A 20719-nucleotide genomic window follows, 5' to 3' on the forward strand; every position below is an offset into this window, starting at 1 on the left:
AAACTCTTATATTTTCTCCGGTGGGAGAGACTGACTGCCAGTACCAGTTCCCTTCTGTGGAATATATTAGCCAATTGTTTTGGATCTCCGATTCGTGATCTAGATTATGAAATCGGGTTGAAGATTTTGGTTTGGCTGATAGACAGACCCCGTCTTGTAAGAACGTTCTCAGTTCATATAGTCTTGTGAGAGCGTTTAGTTTAATATAGTTTAATATAGAGTTTATTGCAATAGGAACAGGCATCAGTGCTCGGTGCACCAAAACTGATATATTGTGTACGAAATATGTCTCTGTATATACCCTCAGATACAACTAAATCACTTTTCTCACAAAACATGGAGTACATTTTCCTGATATTTGAATATTCACTCAAATAATGACTCTCCTGTCATGGAAATGATTCTATGTGACTCTTAGCAACATTTATCACGTTGGCTGGTATTTTGTTCGGCCTATTAGAGTGTTTCCCACGATTGTCCTCAAGTTTCTTCCCTAATTTCAATTTGTCTTGCAAACACTGTAATCTTCTTGGTGTGATTTTCAGTGAATCACATAAAGTTTTCTGACATACCTTGATTTTACCTATTGAAATCGGTAGAAAATTTTCAGAAGAACACTGACCTCGTGATATCTGCTCCTCTGTAGTTTGCCGTTTGATATTGGTAAGCACTATGCAACTTTGTGAAAGAAATTCAGTCTGCTTATCATACGTTGAGGCATAGAAATCGGTGAACAGCTTCAGTTTGTCCCCAGTGGTCAAGCTACCACATTGAAATTTACAGCTGCAAACTCGTTCCTGAAACAAAAATGAGACCCATAACATTATATACATAATTTAGCCTGTGTAACCTACATTAACCAATGAAACATAACAATGGAGATGACAATATCTTATGGCTTCTTTGATCATCCAGATATTTAAGGAGAGAGGATCCGGAAATCCTCTTATCATTAGATCACATAACTTCACTACAGGATAACCCCCAAGGATACAAGGGATCAAAAATATGGATCGACAAAAGAACAGAGGGTGCTTCTTGATATCTTCAAAAATGTCATTGGGCAACACCCTTTGCATGGTTACTGCTGATTTTTGTATGGGTACCTTGAACTTCACAACTTTATTTTTTGGGAGATAAGAGTGCTGACTGAAAAAGGGACGGCTCGAGTGCAGTTGAATGGATGCAATTGACTCAAAGATACCTATGAGGTAGGGGATCATTGGATTCCTGTCTGAGTTGGTGGCCGCTGATACGTTGGCTGATATGGAGGACAGGGTGGATTCGAGATTCTGCAACCCTTCATTGGTTAGTCTCATAGCTCGGCAGATTTTCTTCAGACTCATACTGAGCGGCCTCCCCTTCCAAACAGGATATTTTCCATAAATGAAGAAATTGGAGGAAGACCAGGTTTCTTCTCTTTTTAGGGGAGGTCCGATTGTCTTTAAGAAATTGTTGAGTCTCTTCAAGAATTCTTGATGGAGTGTGTGTACTGTGACTTGAGGGGTGATTTGATAGGTGATTATAAGCACCTGGTTGTCTCCTTGGCCCATGATCTGACATCTCAGTGCCATGGACTCTGCAACATATTTGAGTATCACCACTGTAAAAATGGTCCATCCTTTCTGTCTTAGACCTTCAATCCCTCCATAATGACCTGACCAGGTGGACTCATTCTCAATTAAACGGGAATTGGTGATATCAACAGAGAGAGGAAGTGTCCCTGTACTGAGATAAAGCTGACTTTCTGAAAACATCTCATGGGATCTTCTAAAACAGTTGGTTAACCCAAACAAGTGATCAAAATCTGAGAACATCGATGCTGTTTCTTCTTCTCTCATATTACTGTTCCATTTGGAAAAATCCGTATTTACAATCACTGTTTTGTATGACTTGAAATTCGAAGTTGCCGAATTGACCGTGGTTGCTAGTTTTCGCGTATTGTTGTGGATTCGAGTCATTAATGTGTTAGAGTCGAAGGTCATTGTGATTTCTGGAAAATAAGGAATGAGACATTCTGCTATAAGAGCCTCTGTTAATACCACATATAGTCTTTTTCTTAATGTGAGTAATCCAAAAAATCTTGCAAATCTTTTTAATTCTCTCTCCTTGGGGTGCAATCCCACTACCTTCTCTTGATCCCCAAATCCTGATTCATCCACCTGATGAAGAAACTCTCTGGGATTATTATAATTGGACTGTAGCCATCTGATGATAACTGATCTCTGATGGGCGGCTCCACAACCTCCAGTTTTCTGAATTTCGGCAATCAGTTCATCCTTGTTGAGCGAGGACGCCTTGTCTGAAATCATTTCTGACAGTTCGTATTTTTCTGGTATTGAGAAAGTCTTTTGAAATGTGATGTTTTTCCAATCAGTGAGATTATACAACTGATGATAGGGTTCAATTTCCTGTCCGTCTCTGATCTTTGTACTTATGTAACTTGTGCTGGTGACATCAATAAGTTTAATCTGTGGATATTTTTGGTGACGCTTGAAATATGAAAGACAGAAGTACTCTCTCCACTTGTGATGAATTAGCTCAACAGCATTAAAATTTATAGGTCGTTTTAGACAAGCCACACTTTTTAATTTCATGATACCCGCGGAGCAATTTACATTGGGGTGTCCCCACAGTCTGTATATCCCGAACAGTTGGGTCAAATGATCCATATTGCTACATTGGTTCAAAATCTCTTTTAATTGTAGTATGTAATGCTCTAGAATCTGTTTGTGTGGATCTCCTTGACTTGAGATGAAACTGTTATGCATTTCTGCCCAAAACATTGATGAATCACAGGCTTCATCACTTTCTAGTGACAAAATCCAACCAATCATTAGGGATTCCCACAGAGATAAAGAATCGTATGCGAAGTTTCCAAAACTCTTTATTAAGGAATCTCCCCAATAGAAACAGTGTGAAACTATCAAGGGACTTGGATAATTGTTGTATCCTTGCACATCGGCTAGAACGCATGCTAATAAGATAAGAAATCGTTGTGAAATTAAATCAGATAATAGCAAGAAATGATCTCTTGTTCCAACAAATTGTTTCCCTTCTTTGGTCTCAATGACAAATAAGTTTTTGGAAACTCTTATATTTTCTCCGGTGGGAGAGACTGACTGCCAGTACCAGTTCCCTTCTGTGGAATATATTAGCCAATTGTTTTGGATCTCCGATTCGTGATCTAGATTATGAAATCGGGTTGAAGATTTTGGTTTGGCTGATAGACAGACCCCGTCTTGTAAGAACGTTCTCAGTTCATATAGTCTTGTGAGAGCGTTTAGTTTAATATAGTTTAATATAGAGTTTATTGCAATAGGAACAGGCATCAGTGCTCGGTGCACCAAAACTGATATATTGTGTACGAAATATGTCTCTGTATATACCCTCAGATACAACTAAATCACTTTTCTCACAAAACATGGAGTACATTTTCCTGATATTTGAATATTCACTCAAATAATGACTCTCCTGTCATGGAAATGATTCTATGTGACTCTTAGCAACATTTATCACGTTGGCTGGTATTTTGTTCGGCCTATTAGAGTGTTTCCCACGATTGTCCTCAAGTTTCTTCCCTAATTTCAATTTGTCTTGCAAACACTGTAATCTTCTTGGTGTGATTTTCAGTGAATCACATAAAGTTTTCTGACATACCTTGATTTTACCTATTGAAATCGGTAGAAAATTTTCAGAAGAACACTGACCTCGTGATATCTGCTCCTCTGTAGTTTGCCGTTTGATATTGGTAAGCACTATGCAACTTTGTGAAAGAAATTCAGTCTGCTTATCATACGTTGAGGCATAGAAATCGGTGAACAGCTTCAGTTTGTCCCCAGTGGTCAAGCTACCACATTGAAATTTACAGCTGCAAACTCGTTCCTGAAACAAAAATGAGACCCATAACATTATATACATAATTTAGCCTGTGTAACCTACATTAACCAATGAAACATAACAATGGAGATGACAATATCTTATGGCTTCTTTGATCATCCAGATATTTAAGGAGAGAGGATCCGGAAATCCTCTTATCATTAGATCACATAACTTCACTACAGGATAACCCCCAAGGATACAAGGGATCAAAAATATGGATCGACAAAAGAACAGAGGGTGCTTCTTGATATCTTCAAAAATGTCATTGGGCAACACCCTTTGCATGGTTACTGCTGATTTTTGTATGGGTACCTTGAACTTCACAACTTTATTTTTTGGGAGATAAGAGTGCTGACTGAAAAAGGGACGGCTCGAGTGCAGTTGAATGGATGCAATTGACTCAAAGATACCTATGAGGTAGGGGATCATTGGATTCCTGTCTGAGTTGGTGGCCGCTGATACGTTGGCTGATATGGAGGACAGGGTGGATTCGAGATTCTGCAACCCTTCATTGGTTAGTCTCATAGCTCGGCAGATTTTCTTCAGACTCATACTGAGCGGCCTCCCCTTCCAAACAGGATATTTTCCATAAATGAAGAAATTGGAGGAAGACCAGGTTTCTTCTCTTTTTAGGGGAGGTCCGATTGTCTTTAAGAAATTGTTGAGTCTCTTCAAGAATTCTTGATGGAGTGTGTGTACTGTGACTTGAGGGGTGATTTGATAGGTGATTATAAGCACCTGGTTGTCTCCTTGGCCCATGATCTGACATCTCAGTGCCATGGACTCTGCAACATATTTGAGTATCACCACTGTAAAAATGGTCCATCCTTTCTGTCTTAGACCTTCAATCCCTCCATAATGACCTGACCAGGTGGACTCATTCTCAATTAAACGGGAATTGGTGATATCAACAGAGAGAGGAAGTGTCCCTGTACTGAGATAAAGCTGACTTTCTGAAAACATCTCATGGGATCTTCTAAAACAGTTGGTTAACCCAAACAAGTGGTCAAAATCTGAGAACATCGATGCTGTTTCTTCTTCTCTCATATTACTGTTCCATTTGGAAAAATCCGTATTTACAATCACTGTTTTGTATGACTTGAAATTCGAAGTTGCCGAATTGACCGTGGTTGCTAGTTTTCGCGTATTGTTGTGGATTCGAGTCATTAATGTGTTAGAGTCGAAGGTCATTGTGATTTCTGGAAAATAAGGAATGAGACATTCTGCTATAAGAGCCTCTGTTAATACCACATATAGTCTTTTTCTTAATGTGAGTAATCCAAAAAATCTTGCAAATCTTTTTAATTCTCTCTCCTTGGGGTGCAATCCCACTACCTTCTCTTGATCCCCAAATCCTGATTCATCCACCTGATGAAGAAACTCTCTGGGATTATTATAATTGGACTGTAGCCATCTGATGATAACTGATCTCTGATGGGCGGCTCCACAACCTCCAGTTTTCTGAATTTCGGCAATCAGTTCATCCTTGTTGAGCGAGGACGCCTTGTCTGAAATCATTTCTGACAGTTCGTATTTTTCTGGTATTGAGAAAGTCTTTTGAAATGTGATGTTTTTCCAATCAGTGAGATTATACAACTGATGATAGGGTTCAATTTCCTGTCCGTCTCTGATCTTTGTACTTATGTAACTTGTGCTGGTGACATCAATAAGTTTAATCTGTGGATATTTTTGGTGACGCTTGAAATATGAAAGACAGAAGTACTCTCTCCACTTGTGATGAATTAGCTCAACAGCATTAAAATTTATAGGTCGTTTTAGACAAGCCACACTTTTTAATTTCATGATACCCGCGGAGCAATTTACATTGGGGTGTCCCCACAGTCTGTATATCCCGAACAGTTGGGTCAAATGATCCATATTGCTACATTGGTTCAAAATCTCTTTTAATTGTAGTATGTAATGCTCTAGAATCTGTTTGTGTGGATCTCCTTGACTTGAGATGAAACTGTTATGCATTTCTGCCCAAAACATTGATGAATCACAGGCTTCATCACTTTCTAGTGACAAAATCCAACCAATCATTAGGGATTCCCACAGAGATAAAGAATCGTATGCGAAGTTTCCAAAACTCTTTATTAAGGAATCTCCCCAATAGAAACAGTGTGAAACTATCAAGGGACTTGGATAATTGTTGTATCCTTGCACATCGGCTAGAACGCATGCTAATAAGATAAGAAATCGTTGTGAAATTAAATCAGATAATAGCAAGAAATGATCTCTTGTTCCAACAAATTGTTTCCCTTCTTTGGTCTCAATGACAAATAAGTTTTTGGAAACTCTTATATTTTCTCCGGTGGGAGAGACTGACTGCCAGTACCAGTTCCCTTCTGTGGAATATATTAGCCAATTGTTTTGGATCTCCGATTCGTGATCTAGATTATGAAATCGGGTTGAAGATTTTGGTTTGGCTGATAGACAGACCCCGTCTTGTAAGAACGTTCTCAGTTCATATAGTCTTGTGAGAGCGTTTAGTTTAATATAGTTTAATATAGAGTTTATTGCAATAGGAACAGGCATCAGTGCTCGGTGCACCAAAACTGATATATTGTGTACGAAATATGTCTCTGTATATACCCTCAGATACAACTAAATCACTTTTCTCACAAAACATGGAGTACATTTTCCTGATATTTGAATATTCACTCAAATAATGACTCTCCTGTCATGGAAATGATTCTATGTGACTCTTAGCAACATTTATCACGTTGGCTGGTATTTTGTTCGGCCTATTAGAGTGTTTCCCACGATTGTCCTCAAGTTTCTTCCCTAATTTCAATTTGTCTTGCAAACACTGTAATCTTCTTGGTGTGATTTTCAGTGAATCACATAAAGTTTTCTGACATACCTTGATTTTACCTATTGAAATCGGTAGAAAATTTTCAGAAGAACACTGACCTCGTGATATCTGCTCCTCTGTAGTTTGCCGTTTGATATTGGTAAGCACTATGCAACTTTGTGAAAGAAATTCAGTCTGCTTATCATACGTTGAGGCATAGAAATCGGTGAACAGCTTCAGTTTGTCCCCAGTGGTCAAGCTACCACATTGAAATTTACAGCTGCAAACTCGTTCCTGAAACAAAAATGAGACCCATAACATTATATACATAATTTAGCCTGTGTAACCTACATTAACCAATGAAACATAACAATGGAGATGACAATATCTTATGGCTTCTTTGATCATCCAGATATTTAAGGAGAGAGGATCCGGAAATCCTCTTATCATTAGATCACATAACTTCACTACAGGATAACCCCCAAGGATACAAGGGATCAAAAATATGGATCGACAAAAGAACAGAGGGTGCTTCTTGATATCTTCAAAAATGTCATTGGGCAACACCCTTTGCATGGTTACTGCTGATTTTTGTATGGGTACCTTGAACTTCACAACTTTATTTTTTGGGAGATAAGAGTGCTGACTGAAAAAGGGACGGCTCGAGTGCAGTTGAATGGATGCAATTGACTCAAAGATACCTATGAGGTAGGGGATCATTGGATTCCTGTCTGAGTTGGTGGCCGCTGATACGTTGGCTGATATGGAGGACAGGGTGGATTCGAGATTCTGCAACCCTTCATTGGTTAGTCTCATAGCTCGGCAGATTTTCTTCAGACTCATACTGAGCGGCCTCCCCTTCCAAACAGGATATTTTCCATAAATGAAGAAATTGGAGGAAGACCAGGTTTCTTCTCTTTTTAGGGGAGGTCCGATTGTCTTTAAGAAATTGTTGAGTCTCTTCAAGAATTCTTGATGGAGTGTGTGTACTGTGACTTGAGGGGTGATTTGATAGGTGATTATAAGCACCTGGTTGTCTCCTTGGCCCATGATCTGACATCTCAGTGCCATGGACTCTGCAACATATTTGAGTATCACCACTGTAAAAATGGTCCATCCTTTCTGTCTTAGACCTTCAATCCCTCCATAATGACCTGACCAGGTGGACTCATTCTCAATTAAACGGGAATTGGTGATATCAACAGAGAGAGGAAGTGTCCCTGTACTGAGATAAAGCTGACTTTCTGAAAACATCTCATGGGATCTTCTAAAACAGTTGGTTAACCCAAACAAGTGGTCAAAATCTGAGAACATCGATGCTGTTTCTTCTTCTCTCATATTACTGTTCCATTTGGAAAAATCCGTATTTACAATCACTGTTTTGTATGACTTGAAATTCGAAGTTGCCGAATTGACCGTGGTTGCTAGTTTTCGCGTATTGTTGTGGATTCGAGTCATTAATGTGTTAGAGTCGAAGGTCATTGTGATTTCTGGAAAATAAGGAATGAGACATTCTGCTATAAGAGCCTCTGTTAATACCACATATAGTCTTTTTCTTAATGTGAGTAATCCAAAAAATCTTGCAAATCTTTTTAATTCTCTCTCCTTGGGCATGTAAAAGAAAATAGTTTCATTTATCAATAAACATTTTTCTATCTCATTTTTTTCCAAAATTTATCCACTCTATATTATGTATATGTAATTATCAGGAAGCTCATTTCAAATAATGTTCTATAGTTTTCAATTTATTGTCCATAATCATTTGAATTTACAATATATTACTTCATATTAACATAATGCAATGATTATAGATTAAGAATTCTATAATGTTTCTTTTCGGCCCAGTTTCAAATTTTTGTTTCAATAATTACCATTTATTATTTGTACTTTCAACAGTTTTTTGAGGTAATATTTCAATGTACCGTAACAGAATTGTAAATACGGCTAGGAAGTCTGTACTTAGTGAGTTCCATTATGTGCAAAGTTTATAAATGAATTGGCTACTATCTACTATTGTTGTATTTTATTTTTCTGTGAAATAAAAATATATTCTATTTTACACTCTATATTCTATGACCTCCACTTATAATAATATTCACACATTAATGAACACTATATTACTGATAGTGCAGCAACATGTTATTCATTATCAAAATTTGGGAATAGAATAGTTTTGGGCCAAGCCTGTTCTTCTTTCCCGATTATATCTATATGATTTGTTATTATATCCACAAACAAATAAATAACTTAATTATACTGATTAGGGTCAGACCATATTAGGCGTTTTTTAAAGCATTTTCAGGAGTTTTTAAAGTCGGCAGGGCAGGAAGCTCTCCGATTGGCTGATTGGGTTGTCGCATAAAAAACGCTTAATGTGGTCTGACCCTGACGGAATACTAGACTAGTATTGTGTCAATTACTATGGTATATGCAAACAGTAAAGGTAAATTACTTTATTGCAACCATTAGAGAGAAAAAAGACGACACTTTCGATTACTGCCCATTTCAGTGGTAAAACTACTGCAAATGGAGCTGCTTGTCATTTTTGGTCAGATACCATTATTTTTGTTAAGGTAACATCTCGTAAAGAAATGTTTACCATATCGTAAAGAAACTGTGTATAAACATAACTGTAGAAACTCGTAGATCTAGGATTGAAGATAATAATTATTGATAAACACAATCTTTCTGTTTCAATACGCAAATCATTTTATTTTGCCAAAAGTTTTATTCAATACAAATTCACAGAATGCAATAATGTTCAAAATGCATGAACAAATGCATCAAGAAAAATCCAGATTCAATTATCCAAACACTATCGTTACATGAACATAGAGCATATTTTTTATCAGGTTCATATTAAAACAAATGGATATAAGATCTGCAATTACAATTACTTTTTGATATAATCACCATAAAAAACGGCAACAGTGTGCTCCTATTGGTAAATTGAAATAACATTGGCCATTATTGCTGCAAACTTAAAGGTTTGCATGGACTATTATATTGAAGACACTTTTCTGTTCATGCAAACTCTTGAGTTATAAGCATTTGAAGATGAATGATTTTTCTGATCTTAGAGTGGAGGAAAGATGTAATGTTTTTGTGAATAACTCGCCATATATTGTAGCGAAACGTCTCATATCATAGCACGACACTTGTTAGGTCAACCTCTATCCATAGCCCGAGTATCAACCCAATCTAGGAGATTTGCATTTTTCATGAAACCCAGGAATCAACAAACATCATGGATTTTTGCAAAAATTGTGAAAGATTAAAATTGCTCCAACTCTCAGGAATGATAGTACTTGCCGAGAGGAATTATAATGTGTCACATGGCAAAATTCAATCCTATTATTGAGTTATAAGCATTTGAAGATGAGTGATTTTTCTAAACGACCGAGAGATACTATCTTTAGTGTTCACATTTTTGCCTTCAAAAGTTTTAAAACTATCTTGAAAATAAAGTTAGCCTACTGTAGCCAGTTCTTTCTCGATCGTTGGCCGTTTTGGAATAAATAAAAACTTTATTTTATCAAGTAAGTAATACCGTAGAGAAACAATAGCGTAAGAAACAAGGGCGTTTATGTCACAACTTTTAGATCTCAAGCCGATTACTGTTGATTATTGTCGAATTTTACTATTTTGTTGGGATGAGAGTGTATGAACGGCACATGAGACATTACCAGCGTCACACAGCTTCACGAGAAAGAATTACATGAACTATGGGCTTGAGATAACAGTAAGAGTTGCGACATAAACGCCCTATACCATGGGATATCTACTTATGCTATTGTTTCTCTATGGTAATACATCTATATTAATAATTTTTGTTTCATAATATAAACTGATTTTGCTTCTATGTGAAAGATTAACGCATACATTTAAAAACGGATGTGCATCCGTAGACTCTGGCTCCACAGGCCGGAGTTATACTACTTGAATCAGCTTGAGTTTTAGTTTACTACTAATAAGGTCCATGTTATACGAGCACTAATGCCGTGGAGTTAGTAGCGTCGGGTTAACTGGGCTATGGTACATCCTTAGTGCAAGTTATACGAAGCGTCAACGCCGGCGAGTCAGAGTTGGCCCGCGGCAGGATGCGCTAGCAACGCTCAACCAAATTATATAGAGACGCGCTGTAGTAGTCTGTGTTTGTTCGTGTACTTTCTTTGCTACCAACGCTGCCAATCTTAGCAGTTAAATCCTGTCCATGCAGCCGAGGATCCAAATTACTATTGGCTTCTCATTTTCCTTACATTCCGAAACATTAGCAAGATATAAATAGTTATTTCCCTACAGATACCCTGAAAAGTGACCATTTGTGCACTGATTGCAGGCTGCAGAGAATCACTTTTCCGCACTAGTGCGTTAAGTGAGTACTTTGCGTACTCCAGATTTGCAGCATGACAACGCAAAATAGTTAGTAGGTTATATGGAGCACCAGTGCAGCAAAATCAAAATTAAGTTGGTAACAGTGACTGCTGTGGCTGCTATAGTGAGCAGAGGTGCAACGAAGCACAACGCGCTAATTATTAAGTAGATATTATAACCAAGGACAACGACAGCACAGTGCCACCACAGCACACACCACACAGCTGCCCCCCGCCATTCAAACACTACTACATTATTCAGGCAATTTTACCCATAATTACCCACTTTTCATATTCAATGGTAACTGTAGGAAAAATTTAATGTGAAATACGTGCGCAAAGTTCCTCTGCTGCACTCAAGAAACCATTCCGCTCTCGCCTACGGCTCGTGCTTAAACTTTTTTTCGGTGCAGCAAACTGTCACTTTGCGCACTAGTTGCACAATAGTTATTTGTGCAACTAGTGCGCAAAGTGACAGTTTGCTGCATCGAACTTTGCGCACGTATTTCACATTAAATTTTTCCTACAGTTACCATTGAATATGAAAAGTGGTTGATTATGGGTAAAATGATGGCTGAAATCCATCAAATGTTTGTCTGTATAATTTTGTTATTAATAACAACTTTAATTTATTTTAAACTTGATAATCCAATTGAAAATTAATAATCGATAACTTATTCAAATTAAAAATTGAACTAATCCAATTAATTTGAAAATTTGAATAATTTTGAGTAAATTTTAATTTCTAAATAATTTTTCAACCAATCAATTTATGAATGAAAAAAATATTATTTGAAATAATTAATGATATTCAAAATGCATAATTTAAGGAGTTCTCATTTTTATTCATTTGAAAATCAGAAAAAATGGATAGAACAAATTCGCATTCAAAATACACGCCAACAATGTCAACAGCTGATTGGGATGGCTGCAAGATAATACACAAAGTATTAAGAGTACGCAGAGTAATACTTTGCGCACTAGAGCGGAAAAGTGATTCTTTGCTTTCTGTAATCAGTGCAGGAATGGTAACTTTTCAAGGTAACTGTAGGAAAAATATATTTTTCTACAACTGCGCGTAAAAAAAGAATTCACATAGCCTACTCAATTCTCCTCGTAAAACAGCTTATTTCTGAGGAGAATCTACTTTTTCGCTCGCCAACCATCCGCGCAAGAGCAATAGATTTTCTTTACGTTCGCTTATCATTCGCGCATGCGCAGAAGAGTTTCTTTACGCTCACAAATCAGCTGATGGTAAGCAGGTCGCCAAAAAGTCAGATCTTAACCTAAAAATTCGGTAATTGTAACTCTTGCAAAATTATCACGCTCCGCTTCCCGTCGCTAACTGTGACGTCGTGATAACTGTTTTGCGCGAGCGATAAAGTCGCGCATAAATAGCTCTTAATACATAAAGTCGCTCTTAATACATAAATAGCTATTGTAAATACTGCAACTCTTTCCATAACCTCAGGTGATTGTTGTACATGATAAAGCAGTCTACATCATGCTCCGGTTGCACAAAAGCCTATTAAGTTTTGATCGTCATTAAAGGCCACGAGAACTAATCAGAGAAGCATTCTTCTAGAAAAAGCCTTCTCTGATTGGTTCTCGTGGCATTTAATCATGATTAAAATTTAACAACCCGTTTCTCTCTTTTGTGCAACCGGGCCCTTGAATCACACAGCAAAATCTTTATTTGTTGGCCTTACTGTGGATAACAAGAACAAGTTATATCTATAGGTTATTCTAAATTGTAAGAAAACTGATTTTTAGTTTTTTGACCTGAGACTGAGAACGTTGTTGGAAGGAAAATATTCGCCTGACTATTCAAGAAATTCATTACGTGGGTGTGTTACTTCTTGAGTGCTTTTATTTATTTCTCAAACACCCTGAAATATGTTACTCCAATCTAGAGAAATTATTATTTTCATTATCTTGGATCACGGGTATTTTCCTTTAAAATTATCTTCCTTATTTACCTTCTACAATAGGAAGGAAAAGTAATGCAATAACATCAATCACACAATAAGATTTTTTATTAGAATTAAAATATCAAGACAAATCCAGATTCAATTATCCAAACACTATCATTACATGAACATAGAGCATATTTTTTATCAGGTTCATATTAAAACAAATCGATATAAGATCTGCTTTTTACAGTGAAAACAATTTGAACAATTTTCCAACAGATAACAAGTTAAATCATTTTAATAATTGGCAGGGATCACATAACAACGTTTTGCACTATCGTAAAAATGTCTCGGCTCACAGACTATTCACAGCCTGTGAAATGCCGAGATACCAACAATTCTCCATAGGCGACAGACTATACAAACTACAGTGAAAAAATCGCCTTTAATAATATTAGTAATTAATTTATATTCATATATCTATATAATATTTGTTTATTTTACACAGTATATATTTATCAATTAACTATACATGTATCTTAATAATAATTATAATTTCACTTCATAACAATTTCAGTTCAAAAGATGTCCATGTTTGTTTAGTGAATGAACCGGCATTTATATTGCATCTTACACTTCTGGCACATCGTTTTAATAATAAATTATATCAATAAATGTTCCAACACGAAAACAAATATTATAATGAGATTTACAGAAATATGAGTCAATCATATAAAAACTTGTTCACATATGCAAAGTAATAAAATAAACGATTCTTATAATACAGTGTTCCAACATTATAAAAATAATGAAATATCTATAACATTCTCACATAAAATGGTATCCACATTTTTATGGGAAATCAATATTTGTTTATGAATAACAAGACAACAAAGTCAGTTCCAGTCAATGGATAAAATCATTCGGTAGGTCGCTCGTGAAGTGATTTCAACATCAATTGGTATCCGAACAGAAGAAGGTAAGTTAAATCTTTCTATTAATGATTAAATCATAAGAGGGGAATTATCACTCTTCAGAAGCAATAAATATTTCAAATCAATAACGTTAATTATTGTTTGTCAAAGAATAAGCATAGAAATACATTTTCTATGTTAACATGAAAAATACAAGCATACTGTTTATAAATTACAAATGGTACATTTTTCTCATTCATTCCTTGCGACAAATTTGATAACGATTAAACTAACAACTTACAGTATTAGATTACATGTAAAACGAACAACCAGAACATAAACATCTAGAAAACATATTACCCTGACATCACTTCATATAAATATATGAAGAAGCTAATAAGAGATTAATATCTACTAGTATCATTCATATAGCTTCTCGTTTATTTTATAAAGCGTCATGTCAAAATGATAAACTTTTGTTCAGAATTATATCTTAAAGATCTCCTTTCTAATGATTCACAAAAGTTGCATTCTTCACTAGAATGATGGAGGACACTTAATAATGCTTTCAATAAAACATTGAATATTTCTCCAAAACACTAAAATTACAAGTCTTCTAATAAAATTAAATTATATCAACAGAACTAACTTTCAAACATAGAACACTACAGATGAGCCTATAGCTCAAGTTTTTATAACATTCCATTTCAAACATTGGGAATTTATTAGAAAATATTGTTATTAGAGTCAAGTTATTTTCTGAAAGACAATTGAAATACTAATTGAATCGAGTATTGCAGCCTGGAAAATTCGATGAAAACTAATCATGTTGCAGTAGGCTCATGAAAAGAGTCATGAAAACTTCAATAAATAGAGAAGAAATAGTAGATCAAGTTACATGTTGAACTAGGATAAAAATACTTGGTAGTTCTCAATATTCCTGCTTCACAGTTAGAAACCTAGTAAAATTAATACAAGAATAGGAACACGAATGATTAAATTTCATATGTGATGCTTCCAATAAGTGGATGTTGATGATAATGTTGCTCACTATTGGATTTTTCATTGTAATTTTGCCACAAAATTTCACTTGGAAAAAATTATTGATGCTAGTAGAAGATTATTTTAGAACTTTAAAAACGTATTTCAATAAATATTAATTTTTCATTTTATAACATGCGATCGTCAGAGAAAGTATTATTTAGGTGAAATTTTATTATTTACTGAATTACAACAACAGAAATATGACGCTTTACTCGATTAATATGAAACTGAAAATTCAATTCAGCGGCTAAGCCATGAAAGTATTTTTAGCAACATAGAGTTATACTGAACTTTGAAGCAAAATAATTTAATACATAACTGGATTCAGGAATTAGTGATTAGAGAGTTTACAATATTGATACAACCTTTTTCTAGAGCTAAAAACTCAGGGTCATTCAAATTATTAATTCATTCTACCAGATTAATTCGACTGGGCAATTAACAGTTGATATTTTGTAGGATGACAGAGCTTCATTGAGAATCACAATAATTATTCTACATGTGATATTTTTTGTGGGCAGTGGACGAGCTACAACAAGTCCAAATGAAGTAACATACATGAGCCTTTTAAAAAATAATTTTTCAACATAAATTCTCAATATGCTGCCTTCAAGTTTTCTTCAAATATATCTTTGAAAGGAATTTGATCAATGTCGTGGTACTTGTGAATTGTAGCTGTTTTTTTATAAAGTAGACTACTAATTAGAATCTTAGTAATTTGATTTGAAAGCAAGAACTACCAAGCTAGGATAGGGTTCCTTTAAAATTATTTTGAAAGATAAGCCAAGATATCTGTTGAATTCGACAATAAAGTAGATAAAATCTTAGTTAAAATTTTAGTATGCTATTAATAAGCATATAAACTAGATGATATAATTGATTTCTTTGAAGCCTCCAAATTATTCAGAAGGAGAATGAAGACTTTACGTAATAAACCAGTTTTTAATCAAATTTTGAAAATCAACATTGACTGTTATTCTCAAATTTGTCAGTTGAAATTTATAAAAGCTAAGAGCCGTTCTATTGCACGCAAAAAACCTAATGTTTACTCAGTTAGTCACTTAACGCCATGTCGTGAAACGGGTTGGCTATAAGGGGTGATGTAGATGCCAAATATTATTAAGATTATAAATGCTATTATTATTAAGAAATTAATTTTCCGAAAGATAAGTACAGTATAATGTAGGGAACTTGGAAAATAGTTGGGTATTTCTGGTCGATTTGAAACTGACATGAAGGCAGCAAATGATTGTCAAACAACGATTCAAATTCAGCAAAAAAAAATTAATATCAATCAAGGTTATCAGAGGTCAACAAGCATTCAATTATGAACACAACACGTTTAAAAGAGTCATAACAGGTCTAAATATTGATATCTAACAATTATAAAAATTGTGATATTTTATAATGTATTCAAACAGAACATTTTCACAATTTTAATCGACAAGGTCAATAATATATAAGCATTGTTTACCTCTGAGGCCTTGAGCTATATGCAATTAAAAACTAATATTATTGTTCTATGTTGCGAGATTCAACGATTGTAAAAACGATACATCTAATATGGGGGATACATAAAATATTGAACGAAAATTTGTGAGTAGACAGACAGATACAATTAGGGCAATATTCACAATGTTTAAGACAAATAATGACATAAATTAAGACACTTTAAAAAACCGAACTAAAAGCTTCGATTGAGTGATTTAGACTATGTTATAGCTGCTCCTTGGTTGGAACCCAGATGGTGGGTCCTGACTGCTCGGTTATCACTTGCTTCACTTTCTGGTAGATTTCTTCAGGAGTGTCTCCCTGGACCACAGCTGTAACATCATCACATTATCAATTCACAATCACAATAATATATTATGTTGATGATCTTTTCAAAATTAGATACCGGCTAATTACTATTAGAATCCAGTGCTATGGATGAGAAAAGTTAGATATATTTAGATCCAAATAACTTGATAAATCACTATTTTTATGTTTTGTACATGTTCTTGTTAAAACTAGTAGTTCTGTGAACAGTAGACCTCACGCAGTATTCTCATCCACAAGTACCTGATTGAAACTATAGACCTTATGGAAATACAGCAATACACTGGCTTCTCCACACATCTGTATAATCACTTGTCAGCTGATTTATGATGAATAATTCAATAGTCTGATTTTTATTCTAATATTGGCGTATGAAGGAGGCTCCTTTTTCCTTTTATATTATCCTTGAAATGCAAAATTTCCAAAAACCTTGTATATACGTCGATGCGCAATCAAAAAAGGATCAAATTTCATGAAAATCTATTACCGCGTTTCGCCATAAATGCGCAACATATAAACATTTAAACATTAAGAGAAATGCCAAACCGTCGACTTGAATCTTAGACCTCACTTCGCTCGGTCAATTACTCAATTTATGCTGTTGAGTTTAACGAGCCCATTCGAAAACACGGATTACACAAAATGTGAACGGAAAACATAGAAAATCTATAATGAAAGCACTATCAATAATCATATTCGATATTCCATTGTGTTAATCTAGACCTCGACTGATGTTTTTCAATATAAAGACTGAAAGTCTTTTTAGTCAACTAAAGACTACAAGTGGGAATTTTTTGAAAGTTCATAATTCAAATAGTTAGTTATTATCGTCTTGAAAAATAGCAATTTGACATTACAATCTATTGTTATGCCAGCGGAAAAAGGAATAGAAATAAGTTGTTGAAGAATTAAGCTGGATCCCCACATATCAGTGACCGTGAACAGTGAAAATATAATTACTACGAGTTCTAATTGGACTATTCCCTTTCAGACCGGCCTAGCGGTGAGTATAAATGATCCAATCACAACTTATTGGAATAATATTTTTTCAATGTCACTGTTAAATGGGAGTCCAGCTATGAGGCAATGCAATGCAATGAAGCCAAGCAAGATCAGATAACTAATGATTCAATTATACTGTATGATGTGACAGCTCCTCATTAACAATAGATTAAATATACGAGTATACTCTATTAAGAAAAAACGTGAATCATTTCAATATTTTTGATGCGAGAAAATATTATTGTCAAAAGATTTGGAGATGGAATGAGAGAATATGAAAGTGACTAAATCAGACATACGAAGATAAGAATGGATAAATGAATTTTTTGGATTAAGTCCAACTATACTTTAAAAATCTTACCAGTGAAGAATTCTCCAAATTCTTGTTCCATTTTGAGAGCACGGTCATAGGTTTTCTTGGCGTGTTCTTCAGTTATTCTCTTATTCATTTCCCTGTAAAATATTTTTACTCAAATGAAACGCAAGACCCCAAAATACATTATTTTAAAAATGAGTATGAAAAAACATGAATTCATTATTATTATTCATATGACTATTTGTTGATAGGGAGTTACTTACAGGAGGGTCTCATCTCACCTATATTTTCAGCGTCAACATGTCTTACAACTGTCATATTATTTTAGCTGGGAACACAAATTTATTACAGAAAACAATGAATGAATGGAATAAATGATGTAAAACAATTTATGGATGGTCATTATTAACGCAGAACAAATACACTGTTCTTGAGAAAAATCTTGGAACAAGTTGAAGCTTCAACTACATGATTCTAGTGGAAATTGTTCATATATTTCAACCATAAAGCAATCCTTGATGTTAGGAATAGTATATAGGATGTATGTAGTATGAAGGATGTATAATATTTTATTCAATATCGTCTATTCATCAGTGAACAGTAAAAACTAAACAACAAAATGTACTGAAAAATATCAAACAATCAATTGACAGTCCTTTCTAAAAATTAAGGCAATAGGGATTAAGATAGTCTTACCCCAGTCAAAATTACTGCCTTCTTGAAAATTACACGAATCTGTCCAATGAGAGGCCTCACTAATATCGAAAACATCTTCAATAGTTGACGACTGTCATATCAAATTGAAATCTTTGTTTCAAGTATTTCGAGATCAAATTACAAAAGACTACATTTGATAATTAGATTATATTGTGAGGTCCACGTTATAATGGCAGTGTACGATTGACAATACTGTTGCTGTCCTTTTCTATCATACAACAAAACAGATAGCGCTATCTCTCTCTAGCTTTGCAATGTTGCCAATTTGCCAAAATATTTTATATTTACTTTTGACAGAGACTGTACAAAAGTAACTTAGCCGCCATTTTTTTCTTCATTCTATCAAAATACTTTGGTACACAAGTCGTATAATTGATTTAAAATGTATTTTTGAAACAATGAAATAGTTTTTAGACATTACCGTATGAGAAACACAAATTAAAATACCTGAAATGACATTTTAAAAGTTCATAACTAACCATCCTAGACTTCATCCATGCTTCAGTTAGCCTACACGTTTAGGTTAGACCTACTCGTACTGGTATAAATAATATTGAAAGGTTATTTTAGAATTATTTCCATTGAAATTACTTATTTTAAAAAGGATTTCTATTTTCTATCATTTTTAAAAGAAATTGGAATAGAATACCTACCAAATAACTTAATTTATGTTGTTTTGAAATTCAGATTGGTGTATCACAGCTTTTTAAATTAGCCGCCATTTCAGACTTGTATAAAAATAAAAATCTGATCTTAGTTATGGTAGCAAATTTTTGAATCAAATTATGAAAAAATATATTTTCTTGATTAATTTGACATTAAATTGATCATTTTATCAAGGAAATGATAATTATTATTAGATCAAATTTAATGGGATGAATTAAGTAACAGCTGTGTACAATCAGTGGCAAAATGGAGAGACTTGGCAACGTTTTTCTCCTATCTTTCTTCACTGCCATTACAACGTGGACCTCACAATAGGTCTAGAGAGGTCTTAGAGCTAGAAGAATGATTATCAATTAAAGGAGATGATAAATGAATCAATAATTTCTACTTACATAATTGATTCTACAGATTTTGGCTTAATGAATATAGCGATTGGATGTATGTTAGCCACTTGTAACCTCTTGATTGCATTACCACTGACATCTAGGATACAGTGCTTTCCCTGTAATCACAAAGTAAACAATAGTATCATCATTTATGTATAACAACAAAATTCTAGAATATATGAGTAAGCTACCTGAACTATCATAACTATTGAATAGTATCACCAACAAGTTTGCTAAAAAGGCGATCTCTGGATGTCATGTAGTTTCAGTTAGGTTTCTATGAAACAGCTCAAGATGAAGATTGAATATTATTAATAATAAGATAGAACATTCCTACTTACACGAACATTCCTACTTACACGATGTAACTAAATTACAGGGATGAATGTGAATTTTGTGAATGTCACAATAATGAGTGGACCGATGTCAACGAATGAAAAAATTAGGAATTACATAATATGCATTGATGAAATTAGTTGAATTAAAAATTTTGACGTTTGAATTTGTAATTCAAACTTACTTCGGATTACTACTTTTCATTCTAATTTGAGATTGTCTTGAAAATTGGCTTTCATTCAACTGGTTTCAGGTCAGGGATCTGTTTTATGAGAAATATTTCAATATGGAAAAAACCTACTACCCACAAACTAGACGTAAAAATTTACCAATAATAATAAATCCAACTGATAATAATAAAGGAACTGTCTTATATATGTACGGGATAAGAAATACATATTTAACGCATCACCAAGTCAGAAGTCTGAACTATTGAACTAATTAACTTGAAATTTTGCATAAAGATTCTTCATTTACCGAGGATGGTTATAGGTCTATTTTCATTCTTATTGATTAATGGAAATTTAAAAAAAACTTCGGAAGTAAAATTTCCAA

The 20719-nt window shown here is 34.5% G+C and overlaps 1 protein-coding gene across 18 annotated transcripts in view; it reads right to left on the bottom strand.

Moving 5' to 3' along the window:
• Nucleotides 1-13070: 13070 nt before the first annotated feature.
• LOC111052229 (disks large 1 tumor suppressor protein) overlaps nucleotides 13071-20719 on the bottom strand; it is a 748988-nt gene continuing 741339 nt past the window's right edge. For all 18 annotated transcript variants that reach the window (XM_039432558.1, XM_039432554.1, XM_039432544.1 and 15 more), the window contains 3 exons: nucleotides 19835-19944; nucleotides 18105-18196; nucleotides 13071-16746 (listed from right to left, as the gene is read on the bottom strand). In XM_039432558.1, coding sequence (XP_039288492.1) covers nucleotides 16640-16746; nucleotides 18105-18196; nucleotides 19835-19944 — 309 coding nt within the window. In that variant the 3' untranslated portion in view covers nucleotides 13071-16639. The remainder of the gene's footprint in view (nucleotides 16747-18104; nucleotides 18197-19834; nucleotides 19945-20719) is intronic.

Source organism: Nilaparvata lugens, chromosome 1 (genome assembly GCF_014356525.2).
Source record: "Nilaparvata lugens isolate BPH chromosome 1, ASM1435652v1, whole genome shotgun sequence".
Taxonomy (NCBI): Eukaryota; Metazoa; Arthropoda; class Insecta; order Hemiptera; family Delphacidae; genus Nilaparvata; species Nilaparvata lugens.